This window comes from Polistes canadensis, unplaced genomic scaffold (genome assembly GCF_001313835.1).
Source record: "Polistes canadensis isolate GaletaPanama2010 unplaced genomic scaffold, ASM131383v1 scaffold_32, whole genome shotgun sequence".
NCBI lineage: Eukaryota > Metazoa > Arthropoda > Insecta > Hymenoptera > Vespidae > Polistes > Polistes canadensis.
This window is the reverse complement of record NW_014569579.1, coordinates 313,162-337,258: the sequence shown is the minus strand read 5'-3', so window position 1 is coordinate 337,258 and position 24,097 is coordinate 313,162. Positions and strand designations below refer to the sequence as shown.

Here is a 24,097-nt window from a genome sequence, read left to right as displayed (position 1 = left end):
AACAAACACTAGTCTAGATTGAAACAGTTTTGCTGAGGACTTTAAATAATAACGATCGAATTAACGAAGTTTAAATGTGTTGTGTTTGGAATATTAACAAAAAGAAAAATGTATGTCGAATTAAAGAAAAAAGACGCTGAACTTTAAAGATTAAGGTAATATGAAGAAAAATTATATTGTATGAACCTCATGTATCGTAACAAGAATTTATAATAAAATAAAATTTCCAGTTGCTGAAGAARTCCCAATAAAGGGACGAAACGTCCAACTCAATCAAAACTACTTCTTTTCATGTCCAAGTTCCCTGTAAAATTTTATCATTAATATTGTTATTATCTTTTCAATATACAGTCGAGTAAATTTCTGTTTGAGGGATTAACGATTCTATCTGATATAATATTTTGATCACGTGTTTCCACTTTTCTATTAAGATTTAATGATCCTAAGCGTTTATTTTCATGCGCCTAAGCTGCTTCGTCGCGTATGTTGTCCATATGTATAAATTATATGTATGTATGTATGTTAATATGTATATATTATATGAGGAGGATGCACGAAATATTTTGCATATACGTGCAACCACGTATATACTTTTTGTGATCGATAAGCATGTTGTATATATACTTTGTACAGTCAACACGTAGTCGGTCTTCGATGTACGTTCAAAAAGCCGAGGACCGCAACTATTTTGTTGCACAAACAACGATCATTTGCAATCTTTTATTCACACACACACACACACACACTTACATATACTCTTTCGTTATTTATCTTTTTTTTTATTTATTTCAATATTTATTGATTATAATATTTCTCTGTCATCCAATTTTTGTTTTGTTTTTTAATTCTATAATAATCAATCTTTGTTCCGAACAAATCTTCGTCTGATCATTCTCAAGTCGGTAACAATTCTTTTGATACTCGATATTAATGAAAAAATATTTTAAATTTGATATCATTGGCTGATGAGTAAATCAAATATTTTTAACTTATCGTTATTTATGCAGAAGAAAATATAAATTCTAATTGTAAGAGAAGTAGGGTCAATTATAAATATTTAATGAAAACATATTAATTATATGTATATTTCTCTCTTTTACTCTTTCTCTCTCAAAACGACAACAAGCGTCGGTGTTTAAAGTTTTCAGTGTACACGACACGAAATCAATAACGAAGAGTGCACCCTACGTGTCCGACATTTGCGATCGAACGTTTCCGGATAAGTTTTTACAGTTGGTTATAAGAATGTCTATAGCTTTATTCTTTTCAGGATCGATGAAAAATCCATTATGCGGTTTTATTATTATTATATTATCAGATAGAATAGTAGAAGCGTAAATATATTTTATCTAAAATTTCACCTGTCCTTTTTACTGACACCAAATATCACTAACTGTGAATTGTTTTGTAAATAAGAAAAAAGATTGTAAGGAAAAGAAAAGCTTTCTTTTTTTTTTCAAACAAGTTTTTCTCGGAAATATAATCTGATTCCTCGTTATTCGAACATCATAATCGATTTTAACGAACATTTGTTATCGAAGTAAATCGATCGGTCAAAAAAAAGGAAGAAGGAACCTTCAAGGGTCATTCGATCGATCGTTTATAGAGAAACTTACATATATATATGTGTAGTAGATTCTTGTATAACATGGTTAATACATTACACGTTGTATGAATTTGAAGTTGTAGGACATCATGTTGTATGAAGATTTTCCTCGTATAACAATTGTTTGAAATTTTATTTTCCATGAGATAATTTACTATTAGTCCACTGGAACATGTATGTGTGTATGTGATATAAATATTAAGTAAAATTCTTATTTACCGTGAACTTATCTTGATAAAAAAGTGGTAAAAATTTAAAAAGAAAGAAACAATTAGGATGTAGAAGAAATCTGTAACGATGAAGAGAACAATGTAATGCCCAATTTAAACATAGTTAATTTTTATATTCGAAGAATTTCTACATTTTATTATATAGCGCGTATAGTAATTCGCGGTATAAGAACTTACGTTATACGGGAGAGTTTACTGTACACTTAAAATTGAGTAAAAAATTCCAGTAATAACGAAAAATAAATGAAAAGAGACATTTTCAGAGGTAAGTCTCTCGGGTAGAAAGAGAAACCCACGAGAAAACATTGCATGTACTAACTCGACACGAACTTACCGATCCGTGGCTATAGGATGTTGTTTGTGTAGGTACATACAATGTATATATCTATATACATACATGTATATGTTGAAGCTAATAGGGAGAGGTAACTCAAGGTCTTCTCGTAGGATTTTTACACATCGGGGGACGGATATAAGAGGACCAGGCATGATGTATCGTCAACTGGTAGCCGCAAAATGAAACGAATTCGATCCTAAAATCGATAGGTGTGTCAGATCACAATAGAACCAAAAAAAAAAAGAGCCGACCTTCGTATAATGTTAAACTATCCGTGAACGAGAACATAATTGTGTTTAAATTAGGTAGGTGCTTTTGAGGACACGTTGAAACAGTTAAACTTCCTGATTTTGCTGGATTTTTCATTAAGGAATCGTTTTTTTATAAAGAAACAAAAAAAGAGATGATAATATATACATATATAATATAAAAAGTAGTTTTTAATAGTTTTATATTACATACTATATATTATATATTTTATTTGTTAATTGTGGACTAGATATCGTTTTATCTTACTTAATTTCAATAAATATAAATATAAATTTAGATGATTTGGGTAAATAGTTTACAAATATTAAGTTTAGTATTCAAAAATACGAATTACTTTTATCAATTATTGAACAATTCTAATTTTTAATTAATATGTATAACATGAGAAATATAACATAAAATATTTTTCGTGATCTGGTTGTAATGGGTTAAAAATCATTCAAGAAGGACTGTAGGATAAGTGAACGGAAATGAGAATACTGTTCGAAATGTGGTCGTGCCAATAAAATTCACGGTTGGTGACGTGGATATGGGGTTGGTCATAGTAAAGCTATGAAGCAATAAAATAAATTAAAAAGTTCGGCATCTAAGGAACGAGAGGACCGATACTCGCGAACGACATTTACGATCTCCTCCTGGAGTTCCGGTGACAAGTAGATACTCTCTTAAGAGAGACCAGCAATTCTTACATTTTTCATCATGACATAAGTTTAAGAAGATCGTAAGAAGATTTTTCTTTTCTCCTCTTTTTTTTTTGTTTATTAAGGTGTAATTTTAATCAAGCAGCATACTTAATAAGAATATTTTATTAAATTACACTTTTAACTACTAGGAAATAATTTTATAAAAAGAAAAAGACGATTTTATCGAATAAAAATAGCTGCTTCCAATACGGCGCCTCTGGAAAACTCCCAGTAACTTGTTTAGATAATTTTATCGATTTAAAATGAAAAATTCGAGAAAATTCTTGCTGTATATGATTGCCGCTACTAAGTGGATTTGCATACAAAAATAATAGTACAAATTGACAAAAAATGGTTCACGTTCAAAATTAATATACGGAAATTTACTATTTTCTTTTGTTTTTAAATTGATAATCAATTATATACATATAATATTATTATAAGTTTAATCTATACTTATGAGCTAATGGTGTACATAAAACGTGTAGAAATTTCAGCGCAATCGTTTTTGTAGTTTTATTTTTAACTTTTTAAGCTTGAAACATTTATGTTTCGAAAGAAACGCATTTAAAGTTTATGGTAGCGTTTTCAGATATCGCGTCATTCCAACTTGAAAATAATGAAAATTTCCAATTAGGATTTTTGTATTATATTCTAAAAAGTATGTATTATATATATATACGTATAAAAAAATAATTGACTTGTTCAAAATTTATGACCAAAAGGACCCTTTAACATTATTTACGAAGAAACTCGAGTAACCTTCGTAATAAGGCTTAAAATTGCATGGATTATTTAATCTCGAGCGTTATACTCGCCTTCGTGAAATTACATTTAGCTCATGCTATCGCGTTAATGTGATTTCATTATAATCACCGTAACGGCGTGTCGCTGTAGTAATTATATTAAAATAACTGTCTTGTTCTACGACGTTGACGAATAATAGAGAAAGAAGGTATCAGATATATCGCTACATAGATTTCTTCTATTAATTCTTGTTTTATATGAAGATCAGTGACAACATATCGAAGAATCTTGTTTAATGATTTTATCCGTTAAACTAATTTGAAATTACATGGAGTTCCTCGTTATTAACCTAAATCGAGAAACATTGTAAACCAATAAAAATCGATTGATAACGTTAGTGTAACAATAATTTAAATGTATATATGTATAGTATATGATAAGAAGTGTATATTATCTTTACGAGATAACAGTGGATTTTTAGCGCCTCAGAAATTTTTATCGTATTTTAGACGAAAAGAAAAAGAAGAGAAAATAGATCGATAATAATTTAAACAATGTATACGTCGAGTGTTATTGTCAAGTATTTCTCGAACGAAACAATTCTTCAAGAAATTTTAATAATATATTATAAGAAGAATAAAATATATTCTACAAGCAACCCAGAGAGAACTTGCAAATGAGGTCAAAATTGAGTACAGAGAATGCAACATGGTTGCATATTGTTACAAAATTCATACGTTTTGTAATTTTTTTCAAATCGCATACATTTAAATATTTCTATTTAAGCTATATCATTAAGCTATCTATTTAAATTCTGGTTATTATCAATAGCTTAGAAAATAATCAAGAGTTAAATTCGATTCACATATTCATACCATTCGATTGTTTATTTACTGTAGTAGTTTGATATTGCTATTTAGTTTATTGCTATAGTCGCGTTCGAATATGATGCAACTATCTTCTTAGGTGATAAGAAATATAAGTATTATACATTATTTTACACAGAAAAGAATATAGTTGTATGACCTATGAGATACATGTTTAGTATATACATACGTGACTTTATACGTCAAGCGTGTGTTGTTCGGTCTTATCGTTTCGTGGTATAGCAACGATCGACAACAAAAACAGTATACTCGAAGTTTCGATATTACTTCCAACATATTATCAATTTAAAGAGTTTTCCTATTCGCTTGTAAATTTGCCGATCGTTCGTGATAGTTCCAACGCATTTAATTTTTAAATTATTGTACCAAAAGTTGTACGAGAAAGGTAGTAAATACAATACATTTAGAAAATATCTTCTTGTATTTAAATTATTCATAAACGAAGCAAAAACCTTCACACTTTTACTTCGAGTAATAGAGAAATTTCAATAGAAAATTAGAATGTATTTTTTCGGGTCATCCTTTAAATCATAATCACCTTTGTAATCTGATTTCTTTCGTGCGAATAATGTTCTCGTTTAACGTAAAATTCAACAACAACAAAAAAACGAGTCTTTTGCATTCGAATAATAACGAATTAATGTTGTTAATTGTGCATTAGTTGCTATGTAATTGAATTGCTCTTGTTCGCATTATGTTTCGAGCTGCCGTTCCTGTTTAGTGATCGATTATACTCTCTAAGCGCGCGGTACGAGCTCGTCCGCATTCAATCATGGTACCCAACTAGCTGACCAATTAGGAGAATTCGAATAATCAGGATGGGAGGAATTAGTTTGGGTAATATGTTGGAGCACGTGGATTATTATTAGGTTGGAATTTCTCTCGAGAGAGATTCAAGATTTAACGGAAGTGAGCGTGTTAACGTTTTCGCGAACAAAATTATTACGTTGACCCGATGATGGCTGTTGGACGAAGAACTGTGTATTTTAGTTATTAAAATAACAAATACTAAAGTTTCGTTGTGTTTTTTTTTATTAAAACTTGACATTTTAAATTTAATGTTTTGTAGCATTGTTAAACAACGATATAAAATTATTTTGAAATCAATATAATAAATAATGTATACGGTATAAATGACAATATTTCTCGAAATCGAATTAACAAAAATAAAATGAAAGATTCATTTTTTCTTTGATCAAAATGTGATTCCTTATATTTATCAGTTTGTTCTACATATGCGATAAATTATGAAATAATAAGATTTTCTATTCGATATATCATGATATATATCACCTTACCGTATTCTGACATTGGTGGTTGCTTCTATTGCTCACCTCGAGAATATCTTCGTGCCCTGACACGATCGATAATGGACAATGCACCTCGTCGTCCTTGCGGAAACATATTACGATTCGCATTCTGTTTCACGTACTAGAGAAGTATATATACATATATACATATACGTCAAAAATCAATGCATTTCTATGCATGCATATACCTTGTATAAGAGTAAATCAAATCGATTCTTTTTTGTTTTGTAAAAATTATTTCGATAAGTGGAAAGAACGTTTTGAAGGCGTAAAGTCCTATCGTTTGAAGATTAAAGAGAGGTGTTTTCATGGCCGTAGCCTATCTCAAAGGCAAACAGAAAGGAAGAAAGATAGAAAGAAAAGAAAAAAATACAGGGAGTAAGAGAAAAAGAGAAAGAGAGATAGAAAGAGAGAGAGAGAAAACTTTCCTCATGCGACGATGACGCTTAGCGTAGCAGAGCCTCGACTTTGTAGAGAGTGTGTTTTATACGTATATACGTTCATACATACATACATACAGCATATGCGTCGACTCGCATACGGATTCACGGGCCGGTGAATGCAGAAACGGCGCGTTTCAGGAGAATAGTAATAACGTTGGTGCCGTTGAGGAGAGTAGTGTCAGGACGGACTGGAAATGGAAAAAGATAGAGAATACGTGCGTACACGAATCTCTCGTTATTCTCCCTTGTATCGTACGCAACGAGCATTCCCGTTTACGTAGATGTATCATTAGTGTGTACGTGTGTATGTATAGTAGAGTATAGTAAAGTGTTATAGTGGATGGATGGACATAGTGGTGGCATAGGTGGAGAAGCCAGAGATCACCGAGTGAATCCGTTTCATTGTCGTACGAGCTTCGCTCACTATCGTTCTCTTATCGATTCATCTATCTATCTCTATCTTTCTTTCTTTCTTTCTTTCTTCCTTTTTTTATTTCTTTCTGTCCTTCTTAATTTTTCTCTCTTAATCTTTCTTCCTCTCTGTCTGTCTATTTTAAACGCAATTTAACTCTTTCTTACTCAATATCTCATTTTTACTAAAAGTTTCAAATTCGAAGACAACAGTGTGAAAAAGGAAAGTTTTGATAAGAAACTTAAATAATCGGAGACACAAGTGAAAATCTTCCTTTTGGCTCGAATGAATCTACCGTTCAGGACAATACGATGTGGTAGGTCCTATCATGATTTATGTTTCCTTCCTTACTGCACCTATTAATGGTAAGTCCATTAAGGACATTATTTGCACGAAGGAAATCCAAACCACAAAGGTGATTAAAATTTAAAGGACAACCAGGAAAAATGGATTCCTCCAATTCTTCATTGAAATTTTTATTATTCAAAGATGAAGTGTGAAGGTTGATTCTTCGTTTACGATTGTATCAAAGTACATTTTTAAGGAAGTGTTTTTAATTATTTTTGTTTGCTTTTTTTTTTCAACTGGAACAATAAGTTTTTAATGAAAATTCAGTCATAGTCGACTGCATGTTTTACATATATTTGTTTTCAGTAATGAACAACTTAAGTGTTATTATTCCATCGAATTCATCGTAATATGCTTGTCCTCGTGTGTTTTGCTTATCGATTATGTTCGTTACACAAGTGATCGATCGTGTCGTTGCTAGAATTATTTCTAGAGTTTGTGCAAATAATTGATTTTTATTTTATATCGGTGTATGTAGATAAATTATCATAGCTGTGTCGTATAGTTAATGAAAAAGTTATTATCGTTAAAGACGAGTGTGACGAATGTTTTGATCTATTTTTCTTTTTTCTTTGGATAGATAAGAAAAGATGGAATTTTGTATTTTTCTCGTTTGGTGTCAGGAGGTGCAATCATAATGTTCGAGTGACATTTTTAATCGATAAATATTACGCGCCTATACAAGTATGTAACCCTGGAATATAAACGAAGTTTTTCAATAGCACAAACAAGAGTTAATATTACGGAAAGAATAAATCATTAGTAAATAAAAATAAATTAGCAAGTTGAAAAACGATGAAAAGACAAGAATAACACTTTATCGAGATAAATATAGTCGAAGAGTGTGTAAATATTTCTTTTATATTATATATATAGAAGAATTTATAGATAATTCCATACATCATCCTAGAATGTTACATCTTATTTTGATACGTTGTGTACTTGAAATGAATTATCTAAGAAAAAGAAGGAGTAACGTTGCACGTGTCAATGTCACGTGATATGAAGCATGACCAAGAATTATTTTCTCATTGGTACTATAATACACCTTATTTCATGCATTTTTAATTAAAGAATAAATTAGATATATGTGTAGGAAATAAAAAACAAGATGTGCGTACGCATTTCTAATCTAGTTTTCTATTATAATTTCTGTTTCAATTGATATTACTTCGCGCGTAAAGAAACGCATCGATCATCAAGCTCACGAAACGACTTTACTTTGTTTCGTTTCGTTTCGTTTCGCTTCGGTTTGATTTTAGAAATCGCAACGTTTTCTTATTACGAACGTTTGAAGTATCTCTTGGTAGATAGAGAGGATTCTCTTAGATCGTGTCATTTTTTCAAGAACCTATCGACGAGACATGTTTTTAGTAATAATAACGGACTATCCTCGATGAAATATTCATTTTGCGTTGTTACCGTTCGTCCGTCTTGGAAACGTGACACTTACAACTCTTGACCGATACTCGAAAAAGAATAGAAACTTTTCAGGCCGTTTAGTCGTGAATATTGAGTTTACATAACGTTATTAACACATGAATGCAATTACAACATCGCTTCTATAACCGATCTATGCGTCTTACGATGACAATGCACTCGTGTCACCGCGAAAATAAAAATTATAAAAAGAAAACGGATGAACAAGAAAAAATCTAATAGAAAGCTAACGGATAAACGAAAGGCCATAAATAGAGCGTATATACAAGTTACTTTTCGAACTTGTGCATTTTTTATTCTTCCTTGAGAAACGTTGCATAATTAACGGCTTTCACAACATACTTTAGCACAGGATATGCCTTCAGGCTTGGCTATTTATCGATGGCTTAAAGTTGATAGAAGATGATCGATAAGAATAGTACGGTAAATGACATCAAAATAAGAAATAAAGAAATATTCTATCTATACGTTTATTCTCTTATATTTTTTAACATATCATAACCTTATGTAACTTTAAAATCATGTATTCATGCATGTTATTTCATTTATTCGCGTCTAACTATTAATACTTATCTTATATTAACTAACGTATATAAATTATATTTAATATGGTATAATTACTTATATCAGTAAAAGCTGTATTATAAATTTCGCATTATATAATTATTTCATATTTGAATCAAAATTAGGTCATAGAGGATTAATTTCATCGAATTGATATAATTTATACGGTATGAGATGACAGTACAGGTATATGGTGTACAGGTGTGGTAATCAATTCCATTGAAATTACGACAAGTTGAAGTTATGCGACTTGTGATGATCTTAAAGCATGTGTTACGTGCGTTGGATCAAGAAAGATAGGAAACGTTTTCTCTCTCTCTCTCTCTCTCTCTCTCGTTTTTCTCTTTTTCGTGGCGTCGACATACATACATAAATACATACAACGCGGTATCTCTCTAAAGCCGCTACTCGGTCGACCTAAAATTTCGCACTCTCTCGTCGATCTAGGCACGACTCCCGCGAAACACGATAATAGATTTCGTTTGCGTTTTCTGTCTGAGTAATATTCTACGTATTCGAATTTCTTATTCTCATCACAATCCTTTTTGAAATAATATCTTTTAAGTGCACTCCAATAAAAAGCAAACCTAATCGACAATATATGTATTGGTTTTTATAATATTTTTGTCTTTTGGCCTTTTCCTTTCTAGATATTTACGACGTAAAACTAAAAGATACTTAATTATTTCTGAACTTTATCACTTTTTAAGAATTTAGATTTCGTTTGCTTTTTAGTCACAATTATTATGAAATCTTGTGTTATCGACACTATAAAAAATTTAATAGATATTGTCAAACAATTCATTTAACATTAAAGAGTATTTAAGTGTGTATTATAATCAAAATTCAATAGAATTATCTTTAAAATTTTATGAGGGTATAAAAGAATTCATTTTTTCAATCTTTACGTCTAATAAATATATATATTTAAATAGAGCATAATTATAATTTCATTATTGATTTGAATAAATTAATTTGAAATTTATATAAAAAGATAAGGGGTTACTCAAAGCAAGAATTAATAAGTGATTTTAAAATGACAATATTTAAAATAACAAAAAATAACATATCTATCAGAAAGAATATAAACTCAGCAGAAATGTTAAAAATAATGTCAGCAAAATTATTCTCTTTCGACGACAGTATACCTATCTACGTTGTTATCGTTTATTTTTGTCTTTCGAAATATTTACGAGGCAATGTAAACGCTTGGCGAAAACTAAAAAACATTCGATTCATTTCATTTGTCTTGTGATCCTTATCGTTTAAAAAAATTTTCTTTTTTCTTTACAACGAGTCCACAGGTATTTCGTACTTTGGTCAAGGTTTTTAATTAAAACTTCTATTAACTTCGAAGCAGTTTAGACAGGTTTGAAAGGATAAGTCAAGCATCGAGTATGAATATTGTAATTAGATCGATTGTTATTCGACATAAGGTCAATCGAGGTGACAATGTATGCAATTTTTTTTACTACGCCACTATCAAGAAGTAGCCTAATCCAGAAACTAATGGAATATTCGCGATGTTTTGTTTTCCCTTGTTGAATTCATTGATCGACCGAGATTCCGTTATATCGTGAATTTATCTAATGCACAACATAAATAATCGATAAGATCGATCTCGAAAGCGGTCAATAGAAACGTTAGATAATTATTTATTAATTCATTGTTGGAAAAAGTGACCGGTCTGGAATAATAAAAAAAAATTGTTAGTCATTTCTTGGAATAAAATAATAGTTACATACACGAAGCCTATTTCATACGAGCTTGTCTAACGACAAAGAATACAATTTCATTTTTTCTCGGTAAAAAGCTTGCACAAACATTGAAACAAAATTCTTACTTAATATCATTTACATACTTGGCATTCATAATAGTAATTTTGTCGGGTGTGAGGTAGGGGAATAAAGGGGGGGGGGGTTGATTTGTTATTTATAGCAAATATGAATTCACTTTTTCTCCATAGAATACAGTTGATAAAAAAAGAAAAGAAAAATGGCTAGTATCAAGAAGGAATTATTCAAATGTGAACCGACAAAGGAGAAGAGCAATGCAAAGGGGTTAACATCGTGGTCTTATTGTCTCTTAGGAAGAAGATACGACGGCTGGGTGGGCGGCTCGAATTGGTACGAATTGAGGTCTAATGGAATAAACTTACACGCTTGGCCTGGCCTTTACTCGACGCCTCTTTATTCCGTTCACGTTTTCTTTCCTCTAGGACCAGTGGTGCGCAAACCGGGAGTCGCGATCCCTAGGGGGTCGCCAAATTTATAGACATTTTTTTTACAATCAAAATATAAGATTATTCTCGAACAAGTATCAGGTACCAGTAAAATAGTGAAATGATATAATATTATTTATAAAAATAAAACATCTATATAAACTGTGTCTATCCAGGAGTAGTGATCAAATTTTATACGAAATGGGGAGTCATATGGGAAAATAGTTTGTGCATCACTGCTCGATGACGACGACGACGACAAAGACGATCGCAACGTGGAACAAGAAGACGATATAAAATCATTTAAACAAAATTTATACATCTATTTAATCACATAATTTTGGTGGCCATGACATTTGAACAGATCGATCGATTGATATCGTCATCGAACGAAAGGTTGTTCACGCTTACGATAAACATTTCGCGGAGTAGTATAATAATAATAATAAGTAATAATTTATGGAGGAATTGTAATATTAACACGATGGGAAAGTTCTCAAGGTCATATGCGGAACTGCGACTAGGTATACGTCACACGGTATATTTAATTGCTTGGCGTAACTCGCTTGCGCGAGTACGTGAGCAAGAAGAAAAACTATGTAATTTGAGTTACTCCACAGTGTGTCGTAGGATCCATTGGCGAGAACGTCCAAGAAGTTAGACAATCATCGTCGAGAATATCTTTCTTACTATGCCATAAATGCATTTAAATAATAACGAACAGTAAGCTACTTAAACAATATTAAATGTCTTAAATGCAATGATCTTTTCTTTTCTGAAGGACAATCTGACGAATTTTGGTTGAGGAAACATATGATAGTTATAATAATGGCACACCCAAAGTCTGTTTAGCTTCCTAATTAACGTAGCATTCATTGATGCTGCGGTGACGAAAAAAGTTATTACGTAATACATCGTATGTACGTTGCAAACGAACAACCTGAAGTTGTTGGAAGCATTGGCAAGGAAGAACTTAACAGAACCCTGTCATTATTGAGTTCAACTGACAATGAGTTATGAATGTTCATAATGAGTATATTCTATTTTTATGAGAATTTTTCAAGTACCTACTTTTTCACATCGTCATCTTTGTAAGGAAATCTTCTATTAAATGTATGAGAGAAAAGGGGTACCAAAATGGCGGACGCGGTGTTAGAGACAATACTATTATTGGAAAAATATTTGTATCGCGAACATGTATTTAAGTAAAGGGAAAGATGTATAATATTACTAGAGTGAACGAAATTCACGTGTTAAAGGGGGTTTCGAATTGAAGCGTAGGTATGTCAGCTAACCCAGTTCTCAGCTCTAACGTCGTCCAACAGGGTCGTCGTCGGTGAACGCACTCTCCTCCAACTCTCCTTCAACTCTTCGTATATACCCAGTTTTCTTCGCTTCAGGCAGAGCATCAGTAACACTATTATTAGTACTACTTTAACATATCTTCTCTTTCTATCTTTCTATTCTAATCCTATCTTTCTCTCTCTTTTCTTCTTCTTCTTCTTGTGTATCCAGTTGCATTACGAAGATGCTACGCCATGATCGAACAAGTCGCGATGTGAACGATTTATCCTCGGGTACCTACTATGTCGATTAATCATGTAATCTATTTAAGTCGATCCTGGACGACTGGTCCATAAGACTCTTTCTTTCTTTCTTTCTCTTTTTCTCTTTCTCTACATAATAATTACGATAATTTGAATCAAATAGCGCGTATCAGTTTAATCCAAGCAAACTTCTTGATTCATGTTGGTGGTTAAGTTTATCCATAGTGAAAACTTCGGGGATAGTTTAGAGCTATTTCGTTTTGTGAAATTTATAGATTATGTTACGTACTTCGGATGAATCGATACATTGTTTGGAAAAATTTTGAATATCTCTTCGTCTCGACAATGTCAATTATGATTGTTTTACGCGTGAACGACAAACTATGGAGGATAGGGAGGAAACGCGTTATGCTCATTCTTACGTAGGAAAGAAAGAAAGAAAGAAAGAAAGTAAGTAAATTCGGGAAGATGGAAAAAAGTAATACAGGCAAAAGTAATGCTTCGAGGAAGGTGGGGTGGGAAATGTCGTTGACGAGAACTAAAATTAAATTAACCAAGTGTTGGAGACACTTCTGATTCACCTCGGCACCGAGGGTTTTATTTGGAGATGGGCCAAGGGCAACGGACTCTGCACGCTGATGATCCTCGGGTCAAACTGTTACGATTGCCCTTGAAAAACATAGCAAATTTTAAAGATTTTCAAGAGTGTCAAAAGGTTCCTTACCTTTGGGAAATTATATTATGTCATCTAGTGGAAAAGGTGCATTGACTACTGTTTCAATAACGCAATTTATTTTCATACTATTCAAGAAATAGGTCGACTATTCTATTTCGTTCCACTAATCATTTTATTATTCTCAAGTGACTTTTTTATAAGTCCACACATGCTCTCAAAAAATATTCAATTAAATCATTTTAATTAAACAAATAAAGTATCCAAATGAAAATCTAACCTACTAACAATCACAATAATTAAAGGTACTACATATTAAAATAAGAAAAACTTACATAAGTTTGATAATTAATTTTCAATCATGAAATCATATTAATAAGAGATAGTATTTAATTATAAAATACAAGAAAAACATTATACGATCGTTAATCTGTAAGAAATTTTATTTATCTATCGTTTTATAGATGACCTTTTCGATCAAAAATATCGACCAAGTAATTATATGCGATAAGCGCTTAGGAAAACTTCCTGAAATTGCATTGTATGTTAACATAAACGATTGTCTGGTTGTAGAATGTAGGAGAAAGCCGCATACCGCTGCCACGAGCGGCTCGGCCATCGTTTTTTCCCAAAGGAAGGGTTTTAGGAGGAACAAAAATTGGTACTGGTCGTCGCCGATCTCTTGTCCTTAGTTGTTTGCAATCGGTGAATGCGGAAGACGATATTTCAATACCTAATTCAAAGTGTTCTACCCGGGCTACGTCAACACCGTTGTCTTCAGGTAATTGCACGAAATTATGTAACTTTTTTTTAACAATAATGAACATACGTGTTTCTTTTCAAGTCAATACTAATCGTTTTGTAAATTTCATTTTTTCCCCATATTAGGAAACACAGGGAATACAATTTTTGCGATATCTCCTGTCTGGGACATCGAAGAAAATGATGTGCAAAAGTTGGTTTATTTAAGTGAAGAAAAGAGTAACTTTTTCAGGTATGAAGCAAAATCATCAATTGGTTTTCTCAAAAAGTTTGTCATATCATATTTTTTTATTGACACAGAAGAATAAGTTGGAATTTTCATAACATTTTTTCAAGATATATTATCTTACGGTTTGGTTGTTTCTTGTGCATACCTGAAAAGATTTAATTTTACTGGAGATGAGAATTAGTTTACGTCAATAAATGTGTTTTACAAGAGTTGTCGTTGTTTTTATTATGACCAAAGCTACTTTATATATCTATAATAAATGTACATATTCATTCTTATAAAAAGTTGGATTTCGAATAATTTTCTTTTTCCATTTATAATTCGCTGCTTTATTAACGCCTATATTATTTTTGTTGAGTTACCGAAGACATAAAAAATAAACGAAAATAAAAGAAATTGTATCACAAATAAATAAATAAAATTGTAGGCTCTTACTAGTTTTATGATTATCTTCCAAGTATAACACGTTTTTATTCTGATACAGCTTGCTCGAAACCACTGGCACGTTGAACAACAGGATCGAGGACGTAAGCGACAGCTGTCTCAGAGATGTCGGCTTGGGTTCCTATAAAGATAACACATCCGGTACACCGTCGCACTATTTGATGCTTAATAAACAAAACTCTTTCGAGCACGACGAGAGTCTTGGTATATTGACGCCTGACCAGATGACCGACTTTACGGTCGCGCTGGAATGCTCCAGGACACCATCCTGCGAGAATCTAACTGGTTCCGGAGGTTCAAGATTAGCTCTGACTCGAGCTTCAGCCTCAAGACCATCAGTTGATGCTGAACCAACAGAAGAAGGTTCAAGCGAGCGTACACCTTCACCAGAGGAACTTCCTTTGGATCCAAAACCCGCTGAACCTGTGAGAGGATCCGTAGTCCCGGTAAGCTTCGTTACTTCGGTGACTAGCATCACAAGTTTAGAAGCAGGTTACCAGGGCGACGGTGAAAACTCAAGGCCAGCTAGTCGTGGGGCTGATCCACCTTCAGTTGCCCCACCACCAAATTTACCCGCTCCTTGTAGACAAGATCCTATGACCGATTCGGATTTCTTTACCGAAAGTGATGCCGATGCTCACGAAGAAATTGTACGTGGTGATAGAAAAGCGCAGGTGATTGATGGGACTTTATTTTGTGCTCCTGGAGGGCGACGATGTCCCAGTTTCACTGGCGAGGAAATGGACTCCAGTGGTATTTATTCAGATCTTGATAAAAAGCAAGATGAACGCCACGTTCCTGGAGAGGCTTTAGACGAAAACGAGGATAACACGCCGGATACTGTTGATACCGAAGTTTCACAAAGAAGCCAACCGTCTCCTGTTAAATCAGAAGTCACACACGTGTTTTTAGATTTCGTACAAATGAGTCCACGAGTAAGTCTTTCTTCATCTAATAAGTTACATTAAATATAATACAAAATATAAATACGTATTTGCAAAGTTAGTGATTTCCAAATTTATTTCTTTTAGGTATTAACCAGTTTAGATATGTCAGATGAAGTGGATTCGGCATTGAAAACTGCTGAAATTACGGTTATCGAAGTTAATAGAGCAAACGATATGCCTAGAATTAAATCTTCAAATAAAACAGAATCGAGTTCTTTAAAAAAATACAAGATGCCTAAGAGAAATGTTGTATCGAAGATTAAAGCGATGATTGAATCCGGTCCAAAAGATGAGGCGGAGAAGGAAGCTAGACGATCCCAACGATCTCAAAGAAAAGGAAGTCGATGGGATGCGGTGATGAGTAAGATCGAGGCCGGTAAAAACGAACAGAGAACGAGATCCTTAAGAAAAGAAGTTAAATCTAGGGTTTTACAAGGCCTAACGCAATCATCAACTCTTGGAGCAACATTACAAAAAGTTACTGATGCGGATAATAACAATAGCAAGGATAAAAGGTACAAATAGGTTTCGATTAACGTATACTTGTAATCGATATTTTTTTTTTTCATTTCAACTTAATTAAATTTTATTAGTGACCGTAATTGAACTTTCCGTTACATAATTTTTCTTGTTTACGTCGCGGCGGTCATTAGTGAAAGATAAGCATATAATAATTTTATTCAATTCAACACAATAATTCAATTCAGTATTCTATTATTTTTTTAAAATATAATACAAACTTAGTAAATGAGATGCGAGCGGAAAATTGATTAAAATACGCTTGATATTTAACACGTTGATTGCCATGCCAGATTTGCACGATGCTTTCAAAGGGCTACAAGAGAATAATAATATAATACTTAACAATAAATTTGTCATCGTTGAATAGTACATTTTTCTTAGTTTATAATATCGTCTAGTTAGCTATAAAGTTCAACATTTTTTTAGTTGTCAATATTCATTTTGTTTGAATCGCTTAAACATTTGAGGCGATTTATTACTGATGTCCGATTTGGCAGTCAACGTATTAACATGTTATACATAAAACATTTATATAAAAATAAACGTAAAGATAATTCTTATACTAAATAAATTAAATTTGATTTATAGAAGAACGCGTGGAAGACAAACAGTAAAGTCACCCATGCAAGAGACAGCTAGAAGCTCGGTTCGAAGTTCCATGAGCGATCTCAGCAGTGCTCCCAGTAAAGAAGCTCGTAGTAAGTCAATTAACTTTCATTCGTTTTGCTTTTGAATTGAATTCATCGTTTTTTTTTCCTATATATATATTCTCGCTTTTTCTCGTAACTAAAAACACTGTTTTCCCTACCACAACGACTCGTTCATAGCTAGCAAATCCTATTTACGGGAATAAACTCATCGCGCGGCGCCGTCTCGTTCGTAATGGGAAAACTTAGGCGTGCAAAGGAAAATCTCTCTGATGAGTCTCCGGAATTCGTGCTAAGAGGATATTTCAGAGGTGTTATTTAAATCGCGTTAAACATTCATGAGCGAATATTATGACGATGATAATCATAGTGCAACATCCCGAAAGGATTTAACGCGTTGTTGATATTATGAGTGGAAGTCGTTTTTAATCAAAACAACATTTATTCTTATACTATATATATATAGTATATACTACTTGGAGCTTTCAAAAAAGCAATAAAACATTACGGTTTGGATTAATACTTCTTCATACGCAAATAAAAACAATTCGATACATCTCAAAAGAAATATTATTTAATTTGGCTTATTAAACAGTTGTGTAAGTTGGCTTACAGAATTTTTAACATTGTTATAAATTATTTAATAAGATTGATATGCAATATAAATAGATAATAATGAAATTAACATTTTAACATAATAAATTATTTGTTCTATAAAAAATGAGGAAAATTACATTACTCAAGCTTTATTATATATCAACGGAATTAATCGAAAGTGATTCAACAAAATAAAGTGATTATTATAGCATAGTAATTACTATCCAATATGAACTAATAATTCCATAACGAAACACGGTAATGATCGAAGAAGCTGCGTAGAGGCGAGAAGGCTATTTCGTGCTGCTCGTAAAATGTGCTACGCCCGTGACGTACGTTTACGCGTTCTTGGAAGGATTGAAGAAAGGCGACGAGAGTTATGTCGGCCGGTTGTGTTAGCTTATGTGTTCCTATCGCAGCCGTTCACATAGTGGGGAATGAAAACCGGGCTATGAAACGGGATAGGAAACCTTGGAGAACGAACGTCTGCTAGTTGGATAAAGTACAATGAAAAGTAGCCTTACGATCACCTTCTATTTCTAATATCAAGATCCAAACGATCGGACTTGCATTTTCTTTATTCTTATATCATTTTTCTAAATGAATAAATACAATTACATTTCGACATACATATAACAGTTATATCATCAAACGCCATACGTTTTTATTATCTCTACCGACTGTAATAACATTGTATCGTTTCATATTTTTAAACGGAAAATAATTACTATCGTAACTATGTCTATCGTTGATATTATTATTGCACTGTCTTTTATTACCGCCTCTAATGCCAACTATTATCGGCTTGTTATCAATGAAAATTTACTGTTTTGAAAGTATTCATCTACGTGGTAATAATTTTACGGTTATTTTAATTAACGTATTAGGCAATGGAAGTATATTTCGACGATTATGTAGGAAATAAAATAAATTCGACGGTAATTAACCCTTAGCGGTCACACGGGGTGACTAATGTACGGTAACTAGGTTACGGCCTGGCTGAGGTGTGGCCGCTAAACAAAATTATGTACAAATTTATTTTATATTATAATTATTTATATTATATAAATTAAATCATAAAATCCAATAATATTATTATTATCAAAGTTTAAAATATTATATAGGTAATATATATAAATGATATTTGAAAATATTATTTGGATGTAACCACATTAAAAATAGTCCGCATATAATGTGTTAACTTTTTTGGGTACTGATAGATAACAAGTTAGCAACACACAATAAAAAAAGCCACGATTATGTTGTCGACGTTTAGAGTCATAATTGGGAAGACCTTCTGCGCATGTCATGCGTTGTTCCTTCATCGCGTACGTTTTCGCGACAAAGAACGGACCAGCCGTCAATACGCGTATTCATCGTTGCCGACGACCATGCCCGTTTCGATGATAATTTCGGCGTATAGTTGCTCGATACCGCACTGCGGTTGTAAGCATAAGAAAAAGGGCGTAGAATAACGTTCGTAAAATGAGCAAATAAAAGGGGAAATAAACGCCCTTCCCCTTTCTATATTTTTGTCGATGCTAACTCTTGGCACTTTATTCCTTTATTTAATCATTAATTTTTTACTAAAAGCAATTATTTTTTTAAGAATGACTAAACAAAATCTATAATAATAATTTACCACCCCTATTACTTTAACTTCGTCCTAGTACATCGTGTCCTTGAACTTCTTCGTTCTTCGACCTAAGATTTTATCTTCGTCTTTATTATTCGTAGTTAGTCTCATTTAACCCTCCCACACATATAATATATATATATTGCTTTTTATATACAAAAAGAAAATATATTATTATTAATGAGTGATCTTAACAAATGGAACATAAATTTAAATATTACTTTTATAAAAAAGAGACATTGACAAAGTACTGAAAGTATAAAAGAATAAACGTGTCAAATTAGCATCTTGCTTGTCATTCGTCTATAAGTATACGTGAGAAAGTTAATCGTGCAAAAAAAAAATAAGAAAGAATTTCCATCGTCTACCAGACGATCCCTTTCAAAGATAAAATTCTCCCCCTAACGTTAATATAAAATCAACATACGTAGGTTCGGTTAGACCCTTGACCTCGGATTTCTTTAGGGCGGCGGCCGGTATAAGGAACGTACGTACTTACGTCAGAAGAAAGGGTGGTGAATCAGTATTTTCGCTAGGTGAGCATGTGCGTTTGCATGGGAGGGTGGTTTTCTATCGACCCGATGACTGGTGGCGCGTCTCTAGCGAAACTCGGCCACGGAGGTTGGTGCTATGGGTGCTGGATGAGGAGGAGGACGAGGAGGAGGACGAGGTAAGACGGGCGCCCCTCTTCCGGCGCCATTGGATAGTTTGCTTTCCATCGAAGCCGTTCCACCGGATGGAGGAGGCTGAGGCAGCATCCAGTCGGCAGTACTCGGCGGGCATCGTGTACGCTCGGACGTTGCATATATGCGTCTTTACTGTCTCTCTCTTTTGCACTTCCGGAGCCTTCTATCTTCTTTCTTTTCCCATTCAAGCTTCCATCTCCCTCGTTCCTTCTGACCATTCTTTCTTCTTCTCCGATCTCTCTTATTCGAGTCAGCAACGAATCCCAAGTGGTTCGAAGTTTAATCGAAACGTTTGAGAGAAGAAAAGATACATCAACCATCATCAACGGGAAGAACGTGCTACTGCTGTTAAATCCGTGTTATTTTTGTGGTTGCCATATCGTGCTGCTGTTGCAGTTTAAATCGAGATTAGAACGTTATTCTCTTTCTCTTATTTTCTCGTCTCTCTTAAGGTGGTAATCAAGAGAGGGTTCAGGTCAAGTCGCGGCTGCGTTCGAAAGAGGTTGTTCGTTAGCACGTCGTTGTGACCTCGTTCCTTCTTCTTCTTCATCTTCTTCTTCTTCTGGTCGTTTTTATTTCGTTACCTTTTTTCTCCTTTGACTTCGATAGAAATACATCGACGTTGGTTACTATAGATTTTCGAATATTATAATAAAACCTGATTTCCTTTGATTTGGACTTTCAACAACGACGCAATATTGCATCGGCGCTGTTCTCGAGAAATTCTTGTTTGAAATCGATTTAGAGGCTGCGCTCTTCGTCGCGAGAAAAGAAAGGAAAGAAAAGAAAAGAAAAGAAAAGAAAAGAAAAGAAAAGAAAAGAGAGTGTCTTGGCACGGTTGAGAGACTTTCGGTGTTAATCGAAAAGAGAGTTATCTTTGACGAACAATTCTCGTTTACATTTTTAAAATGTCATCGAAAATGTCACGATGCTGGAAACAAAAGGTCGTAAAGAATTCGAGCTCGGTGTTGCTCGAATCATCGAAACTACGGAATCATCTAAACGTTCTTCGAGTTTCTTCCAAAATCGGTAATATGACGCGATGATAAGGAATAAATTCTATTAATTCTATGTATGGAATACACTCGAATGAATCCTTGAAATTCTTTCCTTAAACGAAAAAACGTATTTATTGCGTTTGGAAATTTCCTTTCGTCGTAGAAGTGAGATCAAATTGGTTAAAGAAGACAAACAAGTGCATTAATTGACTATCGTCATCATTATCATCATCATCATCATCATCAAGAAGAAGCAACCAACGGAACCTTCGACGAGCCGAACGTGAAATGCATATTAGAGAGTTCCTTTCCTGTAATAGCGCGCGAAGAAAAAGTCTTCAAGAGGAATGGTTGTTTGAAAGTTCAAGGTTCAACAACGACGAGAACGACAGTAACAACAATAAAAAGAAGAGTAACGACAAATGGATAAGAAAAGGTAGAACAATCGTTGATTTTAATAAGATAGATCAAATCTGACAGAGATAAATAGAAGAGATCTAATCTTCATCGTAAGTTAACCTTCTTCTTGATTAATCGAAGATCAGAATATTAGCTTGGAAAGAAATTTTCATCTCAGATAAAGAGATTATTATCAAGTAAGGGACAATTACAGGAAAGGGAATTATATTTCGGAGAAAATCGAAGAAGAAACTTTGAAATCGTAAGACTCTTCGTACGTTTTGAGAAGTCGTACTCGAAGAGGAGCACTCGCGGGTCAACGGCACTCCCGGTTTATTTCCGGCATTGCCTTTCCTCGTCTTCTACCTTCTTACACTACGTACGTGCGGCACGTTCCTTCAACGGAGCACGTTTGGTCTCCTCTTGCTTGTCTTACTTCTTCATCTCTTTCTCTCTCTCTTTCTTTTTCTTTCTTTATTTCTTTCTGTTTCTTTCTTTTTCTCTCTTTCTCTCTCATTCGATCAACCGGCAGAACGGGCAGGTGCAGCGAATAGCAGCCGACGACCACGTGCGTTTCCAAGGCCGACAAGCAGCGGTCCTCCGCCACCACCATCGACACCACCACTACCCAACAACCATCGTTGGAACTCTCCGATCTTACCTACTTACGCAACAGAATCAGATGTTAAACCTACGACGACGGGTGGTGGACGCACGACGAATCCGTTCAGTGAAAGAGAACTAACGCTTCGGAATTATTTATCTTCAGAGAGATCTGGCAAAACAGAATGTGCTTACTGTGATCATTGCTGTGTGTGCATGTGTATACGTATATATATGTACGTGATATCGATCCGTGATGATAATTTTTTCGTTCCTTTTCGACGTTGACAAAAACTTATTCGAAAATTAAAAAAGAGAACGAATCGATTTATTTCTTTTTGGGACAATATGAAAAGAAATCGACTTGATAATTGGACAAATTTGTTAATGAAGTACGAAAAATATTGATGAATAAAATTATTCTTAATTTCGAAGAAAATGGATAAGAATCAATTTATAAATTGGATACATTTTGAATAAAACACGGATATTTTGAAAAAAAAAAAACAAAATAAAACGAAAAGGATTGTCAGTTATATCGTCTATGGGGTTAAAGATAAAATAAAAATGCAGGCAAGATCGTGCGGTCGATTGGAAATATTCGCATTCCAAAGTTCGATCAATTTCCAAGCGATCCTTGAGTTCGGCCTTCGAGAGAGGATCAGGTGAAAGTTTCGGATCGCTTTCCTCTACAATGGAGTATCAGTGAAGGGAAAATACGTGCCTTCAAGATGGGACAGCAAGGTTCGAAGGGCAGGCCATCACTTCGTACGGATTTCGTGAGGGATTCTACGAAGATGAGATTAGGCAGCTTTAAGCGAGGTAGAAAACGTTTTATGGACTTCACCTTTCTCTAATTTTCATCTTTTAATTAAGTTTCTACATTTACGATTAAAGAGCTCGCAAGTAGGCTAAATTTTTAATTCGTATAATCTCTTAATCAAATTCCATGTGAATTATCTTGCGGGTATTTTTCTAAACATTGAAGAAACCACGAAGGTATTTTAATTGCACGACTCTATAAAATCTTTGCACATACAATTTGCTTAATACTTATTTTTCTTTCCTCATATTTTATTTTCTACGATCTTCAAGATTTCACATGCGGTTAAAATCTACTATATCTATACACTTGCTAATAAATGATTATCAGATATTAGGAATTAGACTATAAGGAGAATATAAATAGGAAGTAATTTTGTATTGAATATAAATTTTAAGATTTTTTTTTATATATTTGCTCATGATCCTTCGTGCTCCGTTTAACATAGAAAGTTTTGATATCCACAACGATCTACCTACAATACACGAATATTCATGGAATTGGACTTTGGGTCGAGTGATTTCTCCAGAGACTAAAGTATTTTAGGGAGGATCAAAGGTATCCCACTTTTACTGGGTGACCGAGTTTCTCTTCCATGCTCTTCCCTCTTGATGCAGTTAAATCGGTATAATTGAAAAATGGATGGCAGATTGAGAATAGAGAGAACAAAAATTAACACGTGTTCGATTTAGTTCAAAAATAATAATAATTATAATATATACCTAATAGAGATTTATTAGAGAAAATTATTTCAATGATAAAGCGAATTACTTTAATTTCAAAAGGATTAACTTTAATTAGATATTACGCTTTTTTGTCTTCGTCCGATCGATTCATCTGTGCCGATGACAGGCGAGAAATCGAATATGTCGAGATATAATCTAATGATATATTTTTCACATAGAAATTTCTTTAAAAAAATCGAATTAGTAATACAACGAATTAAATGATGAAATTCAATTAGGTATCATATTCTTTTTATTTTCTCTCAATGAATTCATTCTGGTCGATAATAGACGAGAAATTAAATAAATTGAACTAGAATATAATATTATTAATATTTATAATATTATTATACTTTCATTT

At 33.2% G+C, this 24,097-nt stretch overlaps 1 protein-coding gene across 6 annotated transcripts in view; it reads left to right on the top strand.

Moving 5' to 3' along the window:
• Window positions 1-24,097, top strand: part of LOC106784222 (serine-rich adhesin for platelets) — a 43,667-nt gene that overhangs the window by 5,317 nt on the left and 14,253 nt on the right. For 5 of the 6 annotated variants that reach the window (XM_014743536.1, XM_014743534.1, XM_014743535.1 and 2 more), the window contains 5 exons: window positions 14,292-14,499; window positions 14,607-14,712; window positions 15,194-16,088; window positions 16,185-16,615; window positions 17,211-17,320. In XM_014743536.1, the coding sequence (XP_014599022.1) occupies window positions 14,292-14,499; window positions 14,607-14,712; window positions 15,194-16,088; window positions 16,185-16,615; window positions 17,211-17,320 (1,750 nt within the window). Of the gene's footprint in view, window positions 1-7,008; window positions 7,242-14,291; window positions 14,500-14,606; window positions 14,713-15,193; window positions 16,089-16,184; window positions 16,616-17,210; window positions 17,321-24,097 lie in introns of those variants that run through there. The other variant, XM_014743540.1, reaches the window with a different exon arrangement.